This window comes from Bos indicus x Bos taurus, chromosome 27 (genome assembly GCF_003369695.1).
Source record: "Bos indicus x Bos taurus breed Angus x Brahman F1 hybrid chromosome 27, Bos_hybrid_MaternalHap_v2.0, whole genome shotgun sequence".
In the NCBI taxonomy this organism is placed as follows: Eukaryota; Metazoa; Chordata; class Mammalia; order Artiodactyla; family Bovidae; genus Bos; species Bos indicus x Bos taurus.
In genome coordinates, this window is record NC_040102.1 from 6,196,833 (window position 1) to 6,215,612 (window position 18,780).

At 43.1% G+C, this 18,780-nt stretch overlaps 1 protein-coding gene and 1 long non-coding RNA gene across 2 annotated transcripts; one reads left to right on the forward strand and one right to left on the reverse strand.

Annotated features, from left to right (window-relative positions):
- The first annotated feature begins 887 nt into the window (after positions 1-887).
- Positions 888-5,782, forward strand: LOC113884829 (beta-defensin 107A-like). Its single transcript, XM_027529832.1, has 2 exons — positions 888-1,914; positions 5,586-5,782. Exons 1-2 carry the CDS (start codon positions 1,845-1,847, stop codon positions 5,726-5,728), a joined length of 213 nt encoding a protein of 70 aa, XP_027385633.1. The 5' UTR covers positions 888-1,844; the 3' UTR covers positions 5,729-5,782.
- On the reverse strand, positions 4,010-18,761 carry LOC113884830. The gene is made up of 3 exons (XR_003509023.1): positions 18,651-18,761; positions 17,708-17,868; positions 4,010-4,183 (listed from the first exon to the last, which is right to left on the reverse strand). It is a non-coding gene; the product is annotated as an uncharacterized LOC113884830 (long non-coding RNA).
- Positions 18,762-18,780: the final 19 nt, after the last annotated feature.

Consider the following 18,780-nt stretch of genomic DNA (forward strand, 5'->3'; position numbering starts at 1 on the left):
TATCGAGAGATAAAAAGCCCACACAGCCTGTATTGATTGGGCTTGTAACCTTGCGTGGGAATACCTGCCCCTCTTTCAGGCCTCCAGAATGCTTTTTTATTTTCTTATTCTTTTTGGCCACACTGCATGCAGGATCTTATTTCCTCAACCAGACACTGAACCCACGCCCCCTGCATTGGAAGAGTGGAGTCTTAACCACTGAACCGCCAGGGAAGTCCCCAGCTTTAAGTAACTTTGATTCTGTCCTTGTGCCTGTCCTAAGTTTAGCAAGGTGGCAGATTATTTTTACGTATTTATTTTTGGAGCTCTAACTGCTTCATGCCACATTGCAATCAGAGAATTCATTCCATTCTGGTCCATTTTTCCAAGTTTGACTTTTCTCCAAAACATGTCTGTCTTTATTGTAACTTTCATATCCTTCGGGTAGGTTGTTTTTTTCCTCCAGACTTTCACTTGTTATCAATGGAAACGATCATCTGTTAGGAGCTCATTTCAGTTTATTAGAAATGGAATTCCTCATTTGATTTTTTTCATGTTTCTTCCTTTATAAATTGGGCTTCTCTGATAGCTGAGTTAGTGAAGAATCCACCTGCAATGCAGGAGACCCTGGTTTGATTCCTGGGTTGGGAAGATCCATTGGAGAAAAGGGATAGGCTACCCACTCCAATATTCTTGGGCTTCCCTTGTGGCTCAGCTGGTAAAGAATCTGCTTGCAATGCGGGAGACCCAGGTTTGATCCATGGGTTGGGAAGATCCCCTGGAGAAGGGAACGGCTACCCACTCCAGTATTCTGACCGAGAAAATTCCACAGACTACATAGATCATGGGAACTCCAAAGAGTTGGACACTACTTTCACACTTTCACTTTCCTTTATTTAATTGCTCTTTCATGTCTTTTCCATTTTTTCTATAGAATGTTTATTCTTCTCTTAATGATTTATAAAACCCTTTATTTCATTTCAAATCTTTCGGATAACCCCCTTACTTAAAACCCTTTGATGACTTTCCTTTGATTTTAGGATAAAATTCAAATTTCTTAGTAACATACAAATACACATGGTATTTGTTGGACATTACACACTGTCCAACACATATTGGTTGAATGAATACTATTCCCAGAAAATATAAACTATAGGCATATGTAATACTAACATTATTACCCTGAGTAATCATATCTTACATGTGTAAAAACTTTGAACATTTAATGACAGTTCTCATACTGATTGCTTAATTATTCACGGATTCCTCTAACCAGCCAGCTATCAACCAATAAGTCAAATACATATATTTTGAGCACCTATTGTTAAAAATACTGTTGTAAGGAATGAATGGGAAGAAAAAAGATGAGAAGAAAGTTATTTTCCTTTATGGAGTTTACAATACAAATGAGGAGATCAATTTTTTTCATAGAGTATAATTTGAAAAAGATATATACCCAGTGCCAATCAATAATGGCTGAGTGAATCTTATAAAAGCAAATTGCATGTAAAATCTCAGACAAGGATAAAAGGAATGGTGGTTATGGACTCTATGGAAGTGGTAGGGCTTGAGAAGGGGTTTCGGGAACATAGGAGAAATCTGGACAGAGATGTAGAAGACAGCATTCCAGGTAGGAAGACAGGAGAAGACAAGGTACTCTCTCCTAAGTGTTTACTTAGGTAAAACCTGACCCAGCAGCCCACATATTATTCAGTGGGGCATGGAAAATAGTTCACTCTTAATGAACACTACAAACCAAAATTGACGTTCCACTGTTTCAGAGCTGTAGAACTTGTTTTAATCAATTTCCCTCAATAAAACAGCTAGATTCCTGCCACTGTACCTCCTTCATCCTCTCTCCACTGATGCCTGGAGCCATGAAAACCTTCTTCTTAATGTTTGCTGCCATGATTCTTCTTGCTCAGATTTTCTCAGGTAAGCGGGAAATCTTTATTGATGTAAGGATGGCAGTCTGTTCAGGATCTGTCTTTTGAGAAGAAAGCTCAGCTTTCAGAAGAGTACATGACTCAGCCCTATGTCCTGAAAAGGTCCCAGAACAAACCAGTTACAGGAAATCTTTTCCTAAGCTTAGACACAAATCATTGTGGCCACACTGATTCAGGCCACCTTCAATCAGAAGAGTATCTCGTTAATTTCCCTAAAAGCTCTACAAAGGGGTTCAGAGTTCTCTTTATGTTTAAATCTCTTTCCTCCTATGATCTTTGACCTATCTGCAAAGTATAACAAAGTGATTGCTTTAAAATGAGAGAAAATGTTAGAGACAAACTCCAAAAGAACTTGTTAATTTAGAGAAATATAGCCTCTGTAGCCTAGAAACTAAACTCATGATGGTCCTTAGTCTATTTTTTCAAGTCTAACTAACTGGTGCAGATCTCCTAATCCTAGATTATCTTGAACCTTTTTTCTGGCTCTTACACACGGATGGAAAATTATATCCTTTAAAGCACTAACACCTTGATTAGTTTTCTTTGAAGTCCTTGAGTCCTTAGAAATGGGTTCTTTTTACTCCATACAGCCAAGACTTTATCCCTAATCAACTTTTATGTTCATTCCCTTCTCAACCATCCTTCATTCCTTTTGTTATGATGCCTTTCCTCATGGGGTTCTCCATGCATCATACAACATCTTGTCTATTTCTTCTTCGTGGTTTCTGAATTGCTACACTTACTTACTGCACAATCTGGCCTCAGTACCTAGCTTTTTGTTGTTCAGTTGCTCAGTCCTGTCTGACTCTCTGCAACCCCGTGGACTGCAGCAAGCCAAGCTCCCCTGTCCCAACATCTATTGAATGTGTGTTACCACTAATGAGAAATTGTTCTAGGGACTACAACAGAAGGAGGTAAAGTGGAGGTGAACATTAGAGTGTGGCCTTTGCTCTTAATTTACTTACTGTTTATTAGTCTATTATTTCTGTGTTGATCAAAAATAGGTTGCCCATAGTAACAAATAAGCATGTAATAAGTTTAGAATGCAAATATATCACAAATAATTATGATACAAAACAGTGCTCACAAGTGCCATGAAGAAGAAAAGTAAAAGAGAAGCCACAGAAGCAGAAGTTTGTTTCCAAATGGGGAGACCAGGAAAGGCTTCCTGGAAGGTCGTTGTTTGCATCGCACTTTTGAAAATTTTGAAAACCCGCAGGACTAGAAATAAAGAACAGAGCTGAGGAACATTGCCTTCATGTTTCAAACCATCTCTTGTAAAGTCAGTTTCTTAACTTCGGCCTCAGTCTCTTTCTTGGGGTGCCGGGGGTGGGAGTGGGGCCGGGGGGTGAAGTCAGACAACGAATCCAGGCTAAGGAAACAAGTTTTAAGCTGTCCTCTCCATCTCCTTGGAGAAGGCAATGGCACCCCACTCCACTACTCTTGCCTGGAGAATCCCATGGACAGAGGAGCCTGGACAGACTGCCGTCTATGGGGTCGCTAAGAGTCGGACACGACTGAGCAACATCACTTGCACTTTTCACTTTCATGTATTGGAGAAGGAAATGGCAACCCACTCCACTGTTCTTGCCTGGAGAATCCCAGGGACGGGGGAGCCTGGTGGACTGCCGTCTATGGGGTCGCACAGAGTCGGACACGACTGAAGCGACTTAGCAGCAGCAGCAGCTCCATCTCCTTCCATCCAGACTCCAGCTGATTCAAATCAACTGTAGAAGGAGATGTGTAAGAGCTTCTTATTTCCAAAACTCAGCTCAGACATGCTTGTTTCTCAATAAGGAGCACAGTCTAGGGCTACCGCCACAACAGTCACACAGAATCTCAGCATTGCAAGTGGGTTTAATGATTAATAAAAGAGGTGATGAACACAGACTATAATGCCAACATATTTGAGGCCTATCTCAGCTCCAGTCCTCATAAGATTTATGAACTCTGTGTTTCAATTTATTTCCTATAAATGGAAATAATAATAATAGGGCATTTTTTTCAAGATTAAGACATTTTATTATATTAATTAGAGTATAGGCCAACTGGTTTTAATTAAAAAGAGAACAAAAGCCTTAAACTAGAGTAATAGAAAAAAGGAAGTTTATTTCTCTCTCATGTAAAAGTTCCAAAAGAGGTAATTGAGTAGGTTGGGAAGAAGGCTCTTCTCCATCAGGTAAGCCATGCTGGGATCAGGGAGGAAGGTCAATCTTGCCATCCCAAACAGGTGACTATGTCACTGATTCTAAGATGCTCTAAAAGGAAGGAATAAAAATTGAGTAAAACAGAAACAGCTCATATCACTCCAGTCCTATTTTATTGGTCCAAAATCATTCACGAGGCTAGACGGAAATAGAAAACCAGAAACAGTCATCTTTAGCTAAGGATCTGAAAAGTGAAAGTGAAAGTGAAGTAGCTCAGTCCTGTGACTCTTTGCAATCCCATGGATTGTATCCCATGGAATTTTCCAGGCAAGAGTACTAGAGTGGGTTGCCGTTTCTTTCTCCAGGGGAATCTTCCCTGAGCAGCCAGACAAAACTCAGAGGTTCTACTACTTACTAACAGATGGAAGGTGAAAATGACTTCTTGGTCTCTATATGCACTGCTTAAACAGTGCCAGGAGCATTTGATGGAGTTAACTATTATTATTATTCAGTTCTCATTGTTCTTATCATTATTATTGTTATTCTTTGCCCCAATTCAATGTAAACATACGACATGTCAATTGACTGCTCTGATGCTTGATAAATTTCAGTGATCTATAACTCACAATATCCCAAGTTCAACTTTGGACTACTGAAAATGTTTCCCTTTACTCTGAGCAGAAATCTAAGTTCTTGACATTTTTTTTTTCCATTGGTTAGCCCTACCCTGGGCATCATCAAGCTTTCAACATGGTAATGTCTGAGATGTGTGACAGCCCACACTTCCCTCCCAGAGTGGCTTTGCAAGCATAAGTATTACACCTTTTGAGAATAACTGTCAGCTCTTTCAATTATTTTTCCAGAGAATATTTTTTCGATTACTCCTCTCTTGAAACACTTTACTCTTTTCAGCTTAGTCTCTTTGTTCTGAATGAGCACACACTGCCTCAGGCGCCCTAAGGTTGCTGGTAAAGATAATATTATAATATTCCGTTGATGGTATTTATGGAGCAGGTTAGTGCACTATGTTTCTTTTGATCTTTATAGCAAAAATGTGGAATTCCACAACCATATGCCAAAGTACTAATTTGCCTATAATGTAAATAAACAAGCTTTATCTTTTGTTATTTATCAGAGACTATTATTTTGGAGACAAGAAAAAAAAAAAAAAACATTTCTTGGAAAAGATTGTTCACTGGAATTCAAAAGCATATCGTCTCCTCCCAGGAAGAAACATTCTGTTTGTATATGTCCAATAAAGACAACAGCAGAGGGAACTCTTTTTCATTTTTCCTAATTGAATCCAATGGGAGGACACGGTATATACTGAACCAGGGATGTGAGTTCAGACAACAGCTGTTGAGGTCACATCTGCTTTATCTGATAGCTAGATTCACAACCCATATCTCCTTGGAATTCGGGTCACAGGGAATTCTAAGCTGGCCTGGCTGGCGAAGTTTTTGGTAATTAAGTACTAGATAACTGAAGACTAATTGCTTTCTTTGCTTTCTAGCCCCAAGAAGCCTTAAAAGACAGATACACTGTCTGAAAATGGATGGTCGCTGTGAAGTCGAATGCCTTTCCTTTGAGGATAAGATAGGGGGCTGCAGAGCTGAACTGACACCATTTTGCTGCAGAAAAAGAGTCAATAATTAAAAGCTAAGCAGCAGCTACACAAATCAATGAGGTGTAGCTCTGTCTTTGATCTCAGTGCAGCGAACCTCTCTAGATCTTCTCTCCTTGACGTCTACGTCGGGATTCTCTGAAGTTGTCAGTCTAGTCTCTGATGCTGCAGGAAATACCTTTTCTAGGCTGCAAGCTTCCAGGATGGGGAGAAGTTGGGGGCGGGGCAGGAAGCTCTCTGTCTTGTTTGCTTTGCATCCCCCTTCCTCATATAGGGGCTGTTAGTTACTTTATTGATGGATAAAATTAGTAAACTAATTAATAAAAGAGGTAGAATGGAAAAGGTTGAAAAGCAAGTTAATGAATTGAGTTCTAAGGTTATACTCCTGGCTTCTACCAGACATGTGACCTGGGGCTGTCTCCATCGAGATTCTGCTATTTGCAATGTGAGGAGACTCAACTCTGTGGTAAACGGACCCCTTGCTGGACACCAACTGTGACCTCCTCAGCAGCACCCTCCTCTCTCTCCTTTATACGGAGGAATTATTTAAAATGTCTCCTGTTCCCTGTCTGATCTAGAACATTGAGTTCCACAAAGATTTGGACCTGTCCAAATTTAAGCTGGCCACAGACTAAGTAGCATCCTCATTCTGGCCACTTGCAGTGAGAGCTGATTAAATCATGGTCTATTTAAGCACTAAGCTCCCTCAGTCAGTTAGTTCAGTCGCTCAGTCGTGTCCGACTTTTTGCAACCCCATGAATCGCAGCATGCCAGGCCTCCCTGTCCATCACCAACTCCTGGAGTTCACTCAGACTCATGTCCATCGAGTCAGTGATGCCATCCAGCCATCTCATCCTCTGTCGTCCCCTTCTCCTCCTGCCCCCAATCCCTCCCAGCATCAAGGTCTTTTCCAATGAGTCAACTCTTTGCATGAGGTGGCCAAAGTACTGGAGTTTCAGCTTTAGCATCATTCCTTCCAAAGAACACCCAGGGCTGATCTCCTTCAGAATGGACTGGTTGCATCTCCTTGCAGTCCGAGGGACTCTCAAGAGTCTTCTCCAACACCACAGTTCAAAAGCATCAATTCTTTGGCACTCAGCCTTCTTCACAGTCCAACGAGATTATCTAATTCAACACCCTCATTATAGGTGAAGCGATCCAAGTTCAAGATCACCCAGTTACAGGCTTAGTTACTCCTCTATTCAGACTTCTCATTTGGTCTTGTGTTCTTAGCATGTCCACAGAGAACTGCTAGATGAGCACAGAACAAGGCCAACATAAAGACGGAACAGTTTTTAGCAGCTCAAATGAGAAGTTAGATTGAACAAAAAGTTGAAAGCAGATGCAAAAAAAAAAGTGGACACTTTCCAAAATCTCTCCTGAGATCCTTGCTCTTTGAAGCAAATTGAGGCTTGCCTTTATCCTGTTTTGCCAAAATATGGAGTCCCAGATTTCAGGCAGAGCAAAACCTATCTCATGTGCCATTTTCATCCTAGAAGACTGACACCATACCCTTTCAAAGCAGAAGAAGGCAAAATCCTTCAGCTCTGCTCTAGACAATTCCCTCATCTCCTGGGTTAAGCTTGCTTCCTATAAAGATATATTAATACATAGGAGAGAATGCAGCAAAACAAACTTTCCTGGGGCAAGACAATTTGTAAAAAGCTTTGAGAAATAAACTTTTTTGGGAAAATATTCTGGTATTATCACTTATCTTTATGGCTCATTTCTTAAAACTGCAACAGGCTGAGGACATGACCTATAGGAATCAGAGGAATGGTCTCCGGTTCTGGCTTTCCCAGCAGTGCCTGATCAACAGACTGGGATAAAACCAACTGCCTTTGAGAATCTAAATTTACCTAGACTTTTTCTCTCCCTTCTCTCCTCTTCTCTTTTCTCCCTTTCCTCACCAAATGACTTGAAAGACTATATGTTTTCTGTCACCCTAGTTGCTTCTTAATCTATAGAAACATCTTCAGCCTTCATCACACTTCATGCTGGGACTCGTCTACCGAGAGACAAGGGACCTCTTAGACGCCTCTTAGTCACTCTTTTATCTTAAAGACACCAGGGTCAGGAGTTTCCTGATGACCTAGAGGTTGGGACTTGGCGCTTTCAGTGCTGTGGCCCATGTTCAAAACTGGTCCAGGAACTAAAATCCCACAAGCCACACAGTGTGGCCAAAAAAAAAAAAAAAAGATGTCAGAGTCAACTCCAAAGATCTCTGATCATCATTCGTCCTTGTGGCATGGAGGTGGTAACTCTGTCCTCTGGTTTTTAGTCTCTGTGCCCTTTTGACCTGTCAGTCCCTGTGCACCTGGTTACCTGCAGTAGATCCACTCTGTTTCAAATATTCAGTATGGTTTCTGCTCACCTGAGTGAAGCCTGTTTAAGAAAAACTACACTATGTTTCCAACTTGAACTTCTTGCCAAAGTTTATTGGTGAAAGTTGCTCAGTCATTTCCAACTCTTTGTGACCCTCTGGACTATACAGTCCATGGAATTCTCCAGGCCAGAATACTGGAGTGGGTAGCCTTCCCCTTCTCCAGGGGATCTTCCCAACCCAGGAATAGAACCCGGGTCTCCCACACTGCAGGGAGATTCTTTACCAGCTGAGCCACCAGGGTTAGGTCTTATCTAAATGGATTTCTGATAGATACCTCAAAAGTAACTTACCTTCATTTCAATATATTACTTTCTTTCCACAACTGATCTTCATTTAATATTCTAGATCTTAGTCAATATTGTTACCCTTTACTCAGACACTCAGGTGAAAAATGGCTTCCTCAGGAAAGCTTTCTTTGCCTCATAAATCACACAATTCACTCATTACATTAATCTACATAAATTACTCATTAGAATCTGCAAATTGCAATTATCATCCTCCCTTCTCTCTCCTCACTAAAGGTGTTGGGTGTTCAGAGCTGCACCATCTTCAGTCTGTATAGTCTATCAAACTAGCGAATTCTCACTGTCAGTTACCTAAGGTTTACTTATACATTTGGGTTTGGGCTTTGTATGGAATAAGGAATAGTTTCACCTTTTCACGCTGCATGTGTGTGCATGAGCACACATCACACACACACACACACACACCATGTGAGTTGTTCAATCATAGAAACTGGTATTAGATTCATACTCAGTTTTATAGGAATACTTGGAACACTACAATAGCAGAGCTAGAAGTAGCCTTCATCTAGGTCCATGTTTCCAGAACGAAGTTGATTCTAATCACCTAGAATATGTATAAAATCAGAGTTCTGTGCCCACTCTAATGCTTCATACTAGGAAATCCTCAGCAAACAAAATGAATTTTTAAAACAAGTTTTCTAACCAAGTCTCCAGCCCCGTAACATCTGAAACTGAGGAACAGAGGAGCATCTGAGATGCACTCTGGTCACTGCTCTTGCCCCTTACCTCCAGGGAGTCCCAGAATCAAGAGGCGCAACTCAGATCCGAAGTCTGGGCTTTGTACCCACTGCTACTTCACTGCCGTGCACTTTTCCATTTGGAAAAGAGATGCTGAATGGAAATGAACAAATGGCTCACCTTCCTGCTCAGCTTAAGGGGTGGAAGCGCCATTTTAGTTGTCATGACACATCCATGTCCAGCAAACTAACATATGTGGTGGCAAGTTCCACAAGCTGATGGGAGCCCCAGGGGAGCCCAGAACAGGAGAGGAGCCACTGACTAGTTACTGGAGTCTTGAGAGGGTTCACAGAAAAGAGGCCCAGTTACTCTTTAAAACCATGGGTTCCTCAAACTAGCCTAAGTCACTTGAACTGAAACAGAAGGACAGCTGTTGGTAATCTTCCATTCTATTGTCAATATAAACATCGTATGTTCCCATTTGACAATCATTTCCATTCAAACTGCTTATTCCCATCACTGAAGAACAGAGCAGCCAGCATAACCAGGACTCCCTGTCCTCCCTGGAAGCCCATTCTGCTCTCATGGGACCTCCATGACCCTGGATATACCTGACTAAGTATTAAATGTCCTCATTATCCAAACAAAGACATTCCATTGGCCCTAGTGTGCTGCCGAGGGACATCACGCCATCTGTTCATGCACAGGAACTTCTGTTGTTCTCCTCTGCCACTTTATTCTTTCTTGAACCACATTTCCCCAGGTAACAGAACAAATTTATAAAAGCACGGGAAGGGACTTCCCTGGTGGATCAGTGGTGGAGAGTCCATCTGCCAATGCAGGAGATGCAGATTCGATTCCTGGTCCTGGAGGATCCCACATGCTGCAGAGCAACTGAGCCTGTGCACCACAACTGCTGAGCCTGCACTCTGGAGGGGGGACCGCAACTCCTAAGCCCATGAGCCAGGACTATGAAGTCCGTGTGCCCTAAAGCCTGTACTGTGCAGCAAGAGAAGCCACTGCAATAAGAAGTCCAAGCACCACAATGAAGAATAGCCCCCGCTCACCGCCGCCTGAGAAAAGCCCTCAAAGCAATGAAGACCCAGCACAGCCAAAATAAACAAATAAATAATTAAAAAAAAAAAAAAAAAAACCCTGGTTAAGTTTAGAGAACATGAGAGCTTGAGAGAATCCTGCACCCAAGACAAAATCCCCAGGACCTACACACGGAGGAGCCCCGTGGAAAGTCACCTGACCTTGGAATCATCGCTTCTGATTGTTATGAACCACACACCAGGTCAGGTGAAGGCTGACGTAGCTGAAGTGGCTGTCAGAGGCTTTGCAGGGCTCTGGAACTATCTCTGTCCCATCAGTGAAAATGAACAGGATCAGGGACTTCCCTGGTGGTCCAGTAGCTAAGACTCCATGATCCCATTGCAGGGGGCCCAGGTTCAATTTCTGCTCAGGGAACTAGATCCCACTGAGGTCTTCCATGTCCTGGCTATTAAATGTCCATCAGCAGACGAATGGATAAGAAAGCTGTGGTACATATACACAATGGAGTATTACTCAGCCATTAAAAAGAATACATTTGAATCAGTTCTAATGAGATGGATTAAACTGGAGCCTATTATACAGAGTGAAGTAAGCCAGAAAGAAAAACACTAATACAGTATACTAACACATATATATGGAATTTATAAAGATGGTAAAGACAACCCTGTATGTGAGACAGCAAAAGAGACACAGATGTATAGAACAGTCTTTTGGACTCTGTGGTGGGGGGATGATTTGGGAGAATGGAATTAAAACATGTATAATATCATATAAGAAACAAATCACCAGTCCAGGTTCGATGCAGGGTACAGGAAGCTTGGGGCTGGTGCACTGGGATGACCCAGAGGGATGGTATGGGGAGGGAGGTGGGAGGGGGGTTCAGGATGGGGAACACGTGTACACCCGTGGCGGATTCATGTTGATGTATGGCAAAACCAATACAATATTGTAAAGTAAAAAAAAAAAAATATTAATTAAAAAATTAAAAAAAAAGTGGGACCTTTTTAAGCAACTTAAAAAAGGATCCCACATGTCGCAACTAAGACTTGGTACAGCCAAATAAGTATTTTTTAAAAAGAAAGAAAATGAATAGGATCAGAGTCATAGAAAACAGGACATTTTCCTAATAATTCTTTTGTCTCAAAAACTCCTCTGCTCAAGTTCTCCAAGAGTTAGTGGTTCTAAAATGCTGGCAAGACAGAGCCATGACAAAGTCTTGTAGACCTGGACAAAGGGAAGCAACAGGGCCCTACTTGGAAGGATTACTATGAGTCTAAGTAAACTGACCAAGGACTAAACATCTTTAGAGCTTGACTATGTCCCGGTGGCCTTATTCCAAACCTTGGTTCTCTATCTTCCCTTTCAAGCCCTGCTCTTCTAAAATAGAAGCTACACATAGAGATTCAAGGTAACCCCAAAATTGTGCATGCCTATCTACATTTGGGGGTGGGTGGGTGGGGGGACCAGGAACTGAAGGCATGAGCCATCCTGCCCAGACATGCCTTACAGCAAGTTCACCAATGCCTTGGGCCTGGTTGATTTTTTATCCCAGCAGGCTGCCTGTGTTTGCTTTAAGGCATAATTTCCTGTGTGAAAATCTAGGAGTCCAGGTCTAAAATACCCCACAAGGACTAGGTTTGGGTACCTAGTCATTTACTCTGAGGAGTCTGTGCTCTAATCTCCCATCCCCTTGGGTTTATTATTATCATTACATTAATGTCACTGTGACCAGCACCCTATTATTGCTGTTGTTTCCATCACTATATTTATTATGAGTCTTAGGGTGGATTATTTCAGTGGTGGTTGTTGTATAACGTTGACTACACTTTCTCTGTTCAGGAGGAGGGTCCCATTCACTAGAGACCACTACTGATGTTTCCCCCAAATTCAGACATGTACACCGAAGCTTTATTGCTTGGTCTCCTCTCGTGAGACTAGCCCCCTGAAATGTTCCTGGTCCCCCTTCTGAGGTACCCTGTTGGTGGGGGGTTCAGTGGAGGACATCCCCAGGTTGGCTGAGCCTCTAGGGTGTGAGCAACCTCCCTCCAGGGATCAGCACCGTCTTGTGCAGGCCTGGAAGACCCAGGAAGCCTCCTTCATTCTCCAGAGCCACCCCAAACTTCTAACTCCACCAGTGGGTCCTGGCACTGTTCTTGCCATCCTGGAAAGGCTGAAAAATATGTTACCGACTGCCTGAGAATCCTGAGATTTTCTACTGTAGCTAAGGACCCAGGATCATTGTTGCCAAAAGCAGAGGCACAAGGTGGGAGTCCTGGGCTCACCTGAGCCTCTGCACCTGAGCCCCTTATTGGCCCAAGAAATGCCTGTGCTGCACTTCAAGCCATGGAGATGGGGCCATGCCAGCCTGAGCCACTGCACAATTTTCTGTCCTCTAGGAAGCCTATGAAATGCTTTTGCAGGCCACTGACACCCCTACTGGTCAGAAGCACCATGCACAACTCTTGTCTACACCTTCTCTAATAGAATGCAAACCCAGGTGTCTGGATTTCTGCAGGTCTGGGCAGAACAGATGGCAGAAGGTCAGCGAGGAGGTGCTGGCTACAGTATGGTGTGGGGCTTAATGGGTGCTTATGGATGGTGTAATATCATTCAAATCAAGTGTGTGTGTGTGTGCGTGCGTGTGTTAGTTCAGTTCAGTTCAGTTGCTCAGTCGTGTCCAACTCTTTGCAACCCCATGAATCGCAGCACGCCAGGCCTCGTTGTCCATCACCAACTCCCAGAGTTCACTCAAACTCATGTCCATTGAGTCGGTGATGCCATCCAGCCATCTCATCCTCTGTCGTCCCCTTCTCCTCCTGCCCCCAATCCCTCCCAGCATCAGAGTCTTTTCCAATGAGTCAACTTTTCGCATGAGGTGGCCAAAGTACTGGAGTTTCAGCTTTAGCATCATTCCTTCCAAAGAACACCCAGGGATGATCTCCTTTAGAATGGACTGGTTGGATCTCCTTGCAGTCCAAGGGACTCTCAAGAGTCTTCTCCAACACCACAGTTCAAAAGCATCAATTCTTCGGCGCTCAGCTTTCTTCACAGTCTAACTCTCACATCCATACATGACCACTGGAAAAACCATAGCCTTGACTAGATGGACCTTTGTTGGCAAAGTAATGTCTCTGCTTTTCAATATGCTATCTAGGTTGGTCATAACTTTCCTTCCAAGGAGTAAGCATCTTTTAATTTCATGGCTGCAGTCACCATCTGCAGTGATTCTGGAGCCCAAAAAAATAAAGTCTGACACTATGTGTTAAGGCAGATGTAAATACAGGAAGAAAATACTGGATACCAAAATTTCTACAAGTTGACCTGTATCTGCTGGATTTACTGTAAGATTTTTCCTTTACAGCTCCTGTGTGTGTATACTATTTGCATCTTACCTAAGATTCTGCAAAATTTAGGAAATCGCTTCAAAGTCTAAAATCAATTTGATTTAATCAACTTAAAAGTCTTTCAATTAAAAACTGAAAGATGGGGACTTCCCTGGTGGTCCAGTGGTTAAGAATCCACCTGCCAATGCAGGTGACACAGGTTCCATCCCTGGTCCCAGGGGATTCATGCTACAGGGAAAGTAAGCAAGCCTGAGCACCACAACTAGTGAGCCCGGCATGCCTTAGAGCCCATGCTCTGCAACAAGAGAAGGCATTCCCACAAAAAGCCCACACACCAAAGCTAGAGAGCAGGCCCCGCTCACCACACTATAGAAAGTCAATTCTGAGCAACAAAGACCCAATGCGGCCAAAAATAACAACAAAAAAATTTTTTTTTAATGAAAGATATCACAAATGGCATCTTACTTAGGACATTTTAGGCAACCTTGATTTCCTAAGGTTGCCATAACAAATTACCACAAACTTGGTGATTCAGAAGGACAGAAATGTATTCTCTCACAGTCCAGGGCCTCTCAGAGGACCAGGGCTCTTTTGCTAGGCCGCTCAGAGGAATACGAGAAGTAGTAATTCAAACATGGTAAAATAGAACAGTGGATTTTGGATATGTACTCAAACTGGGGTGAAATCTTAAGGAAAAAAAAAAAAAGTCTTACAAAGAAAAGTAAAACTCGCCACAAGACATATACTATTAAAAATCTTAACATTTTGGTTATCATAGGTCATTGTAAATTTGTGTTTGTTTTGCCAAAAGTTTTCACTTTCATCTCAGGTTCAAAGAATTTGTTAACAAAATAAGCCACTCATTATATACAAATAAGTAATACAAATATTAATTCAATATTTATTAATATTAACTCATATTAATTAATGGGTATTAATAATTAATGAATGAATGAATATTAATTCAACTACTAACATTAAATTGGGTTTTGATGAACATCCAGACTTAATCAGTGCTGGGGAGTCCCATGGCACAGCATATCTGGAGTCCCAACTGGGAAAAGGTCCCAGGCAGCACGGCCACTCCATGGGTGAGACTTAAAAGATTGCAGTTCGGGTTCCCGCTTATAATCCCAGGAGGGTCACAAACTGTTATCATCATCAATCTGTGCAGCTCTCAGTTCAGTCGCTCAGTCATGTCCGACTCTTTGTGACCCCATGGACTGCAGCGCGCCAGGCCTCCCTGTCCATCACCAACTCCCAGAGTTTACTCAAACTCATGTCCATTGAGTCGGTGATGCCATCCAACCATCTCATCCTCTGTCATTCCCTTCTCCTCCCACCTTCAATCTTTCCCAGCATCAGGGTCTTTTTAAATGAGTAAGAACTTTGCATCAGTGGCCAAAGTATCGAAGCTTCAGCTTCAACATCAGTCCTTCCAATGAATATTCAGGACTGATTTCCTTTAGGAAGGACTGGTTGTATCTCCTTGCTGTTCAAGGACTCTCAAGAATCTTTTCCAACACCACAGTTCAAAGGCATCAATTCTTCGGCACTCAGCTTTCTTTATGGCCCAACTGAAAGGTTGTTGTTGAATCACGCGAAGACACCGGGATTCTTGACCCCCGGAGGAGAAGAATTCAATCCGGGGCCAGAGACGAGGCTTGATCGCTCAGAGCTTTTGTGTAATAAAGTTTTATTAAAGTATAAAGGAGATAGAGAAAGCTTCTGACATAGGCATCAGAAGGGGGCAGAAAGAGTACCCACTTGCTAGTGTTAGCAATGAAGTTATATACTCTCCAATGAATCCAAAGAATGTCTGGAGGTCATAAAGACCTCACCAGACCTACTCCCATAATTTACATTTTAAGATAACAGAAAGTTTAATCCAGAGACCGTCCTTAGGCAGGATACATTATTGTTATATAATCCTAAGGAATGTAGAGAAGGAAGAAAAGATTTGTCCTTTCTTCCTCCTTGAGAATTCCAGACCCCTCTCTCTTTGGGGACCCCTAGACTCCTTATCAACCTGCCTAGGAACTGACTCTCTCACAACTGTCACATCCATACATGACCACTGGAAAAACCACAGCCTTGACTAGATGGACCTTTGTTGGCAAAGTAATATTTCTGGTTTTTAATATGCTATCTAGGTTGGTCATAACTTTTCTTCCAAGGAGCAAGTGTCTTTTAATTTCATGGCTGCAGTCACCATCTGCAGTGATTTTGGAGCCCAGAAAAATAAAGTCAGCCACTGTTTCCACTGTTTCCCCATCTATTTGCCATGAAGTGATGGGACCAGATGCCATGATCTTAGTTTTCTGAATGTTGAGCTTTAAGCTAATTTTTACTCTCCTCTTTCACTTTCATCAAGAGGCTCTTTAGTTCTTCTTCACTTTCTGCCATAAGGGTGGTGTCATCTGCATATCTGAGGTTATTGATATTTCTCCTGGTAATCTTGATTCCAACTTGTGCTTCTTCCAGCCCAGCGTTTCTCATAATGTACTCTGCATATAAGTTAAATAAGCAAGATGACAATATACAGCCTTGACGTACTCCTTTTCCTATTTGGAACCAGTCTATTGTTCCATGTCCAGTTCTAACTGTTGCTTCCTGACCTGCATACAGGTTTCTCAAGAGGCAGGTCAGGTGGTCTGGTATTTCCATCTCTTTCAGAATTTCCCACAGTTATTGTGATCCATTCAGTCAAAGGCTTTGGCATAGTCAGTAAAGCAGAAATAGATGGTTTTCTGGAACTCTCTTGCTTTTTCCATGAGCCAGCGGACGTTGGCAATTTGATCTCTGTTTCCTCTGCCTTGTCTAAAAACAGCTTGAACATTTGGAAGTTACTGTTGAAGCCTGGCTTGGAGAATTTTAAGCATCATTTTCCTAGCATGTGAGATGAGTGCAATTGTGAGGTAGTTTGAGCATGCTTTGGCAGTGCAGCTCTGGTTTCATGTTAATGCTGTTTGTTTTGTTGTGTAAAACTTGAAATGTAGTTAAGCCTGGGGCTTGGTTGGCCAGGCCTCCTCCAGGGTCTCAACAATCTCAAGATTTCTCTCCCATTTTATCTACAGTGCTGCAAGTCTTGCACTCATAGCAGGTAGTCACTCATAGTCACTCCCAGGGCAGTGTCCAGGCAGGTTAGAAGCAAGGTCAGAGGCCTGCTCTGCTTTGCCTCTGAAGCCTAAACAAAACTATTCATTTAATTACCCTAACAAACAGGTCTTTAGATATTTAAGATGTTTTCAGAAGCTGATTTCATGATCTCAACCCTTGCATCTCTTCATATCTAGAAAAGCACTAAATCCCTTCATGATCACATCAGCTCCACCTGACTAGCAGAAAACCTTTTGTAAAATGAGTGTTTAATGGTATTGAGGAGAAGGGGATGACAGAGGATGAGATGGTTGGATGGCATCACTGACTCAATGGACATGAGTTTGAGCAAGCTCCGGGAGTTGGTGATGGACAGGGAAGCCTGGGGTGCTGCAGTCCATAGGGTTGCAGAGAGTTGGACATGATTGAGTGACTGAACTGAACTGAAATAATTATATTGAACTCCCCCTTCACCAAAATCTTATGTATTGACCTTCCCCACTGCCTCTTTGGAGCAGTCTCTCAGAACTACCTGAGGTGCTGCCTCCCAGGCCGCAGTCCTCCTATTGCCCCAAATAAAACTTAACTCGCAGCTCTCAAGTTGAGCATCTTTTCAGTCGACACAGTCCAAATCTGAACACAGGAGAATACAGATTTCCCAGCTTGAAGACAAAAAGGCAGAGAGAGAGCAAGTTCCTTTTTGTTCAGCCTTTTGTTCCATTCAGACTTTCAAAGGCTTGAATGAGCTTCTCCTCCCCAACCCTGGAAAGGGCAACTGTGCTTCTTTCAGTTTGCTAACACAGATGTCCATCTTACCCAGAAACACTCCTGAGACACACCCACAACAATATTTAACCAAATATCTGGGTACCCTCTGGCCTGAGAATGGTGGTGGTTTAGTTGCTAGGTCGTGTCCAACTCTTAAAATCCTGTGGACAGTAGCCCTCCAGACTCCTCTGTCCATGGGATTCTCCAGGCAAGAATACTGGAGTAGGTTGCCATTTCCTTCTCTAGGGAATCTTTCCCACCCAGGAATCGAACTTCAGCCTCCTGCATTGCAGGCAGATGATTTACCAACTGAGCTATGAAGGAAGCCTGGCCCGAGAACAGAAGGCGACTATTTTAATAAGAAAGGGAACTTACATTTGAGGCTTGTCTTGGGCAGCTACAAGGTGAGTAGATCTCCACATCCATCTCCCAGAATCTTAAGCACTTAGAGAGGCCTTAATGGAGCCTCAGTCACACACACCATCCATGTGGTCTCAACACCACATTACTCTCAAAGCTGCCTCCTAGAAATGACCCTAGTGAGGGACAGAGCAGAATATACATTTCAAAGACAGGGGAGGGGATGAGGGACCTCTAATTTCCTAGGTCCAGTTCTTGAGTCGACCAGTGGTTCCATCTTCTCTTGGTGACCTCCTCCAACGATCCCTGCCCCCCACCCCGCTCCCCCCCCCCCCCGCTCCCCCCCCCTCCCGCCCCGGCCCCAGTCTTCATCTAACTCTACCTACCTCCCAGAGACCTCATTTCCAAACACCATCACACTGGGGGACAGGGTTTTAATGTATGAAAACTGGGGGTGGGGGGTCACAATTCAGTTCATAGCACCATATCAATGGTTGAGTGGTCTAGAGCCCACTAGACCACTTGTTAGTGAACAAATCCTGTTGCTGAAGATCCTGGAACGGGGAGGTAGGGGGCCGGGTACTCTCAGGAGACCTTAGGGCACATGAGCAGGATTTGGGCTGGACATTTAAGTCCTACAGCTGCTGTCAGGGGCTGCGGGGGGCGGGGCGGGGTAGGGGTGGTCAGAGTTTGGTTCTGGAGGGGCCACTTGGTGTCCCTTGTTACTTTCAAGTAACTGCGATAATAAACACGAACGAAAATGTGAAACTACAATATATTAAGAGAGTAATGATTTACACAACATGTGGGATGTCATTCCCACCCAAATGTCAAACGTATCACAGGACTCACAGGACACGCTCCCAGAAAGGATTTTTGACTTAAATCATTTTCTATTTTTTGAGAAAGAAAGATCTCTGCATTCAGTATAAGTGGCCTCACGACCTTAGGTTTTTACCTGAAAGCACCGTAAACATCTGACTGGAGGGAACGTGGGCGCGGCGCCAGTGGCTGGACACGAGACGAGGTCCCAAGGCGATGGAGTCTCAGAGACGCGGTACCCAACGACCGGAAACTCCCAGGGGCGG

Coding starts and splice junctions, on each gene's coding strand:
- LOC113884829 (XM_027529832.1), top strand. CDS start 1,845: ATGCCTGGAGCCATGAAAACCTTCTTCTTAATGTTTGCTGCCATGATT. Junction 1,915..5,585: donor TCTTGCTCAGATTTTCTCAG/GTAAGCGGGAAA, acceptor TTTGCTTTCTAG/CCCCAAGAAGCCTTAAAAGA.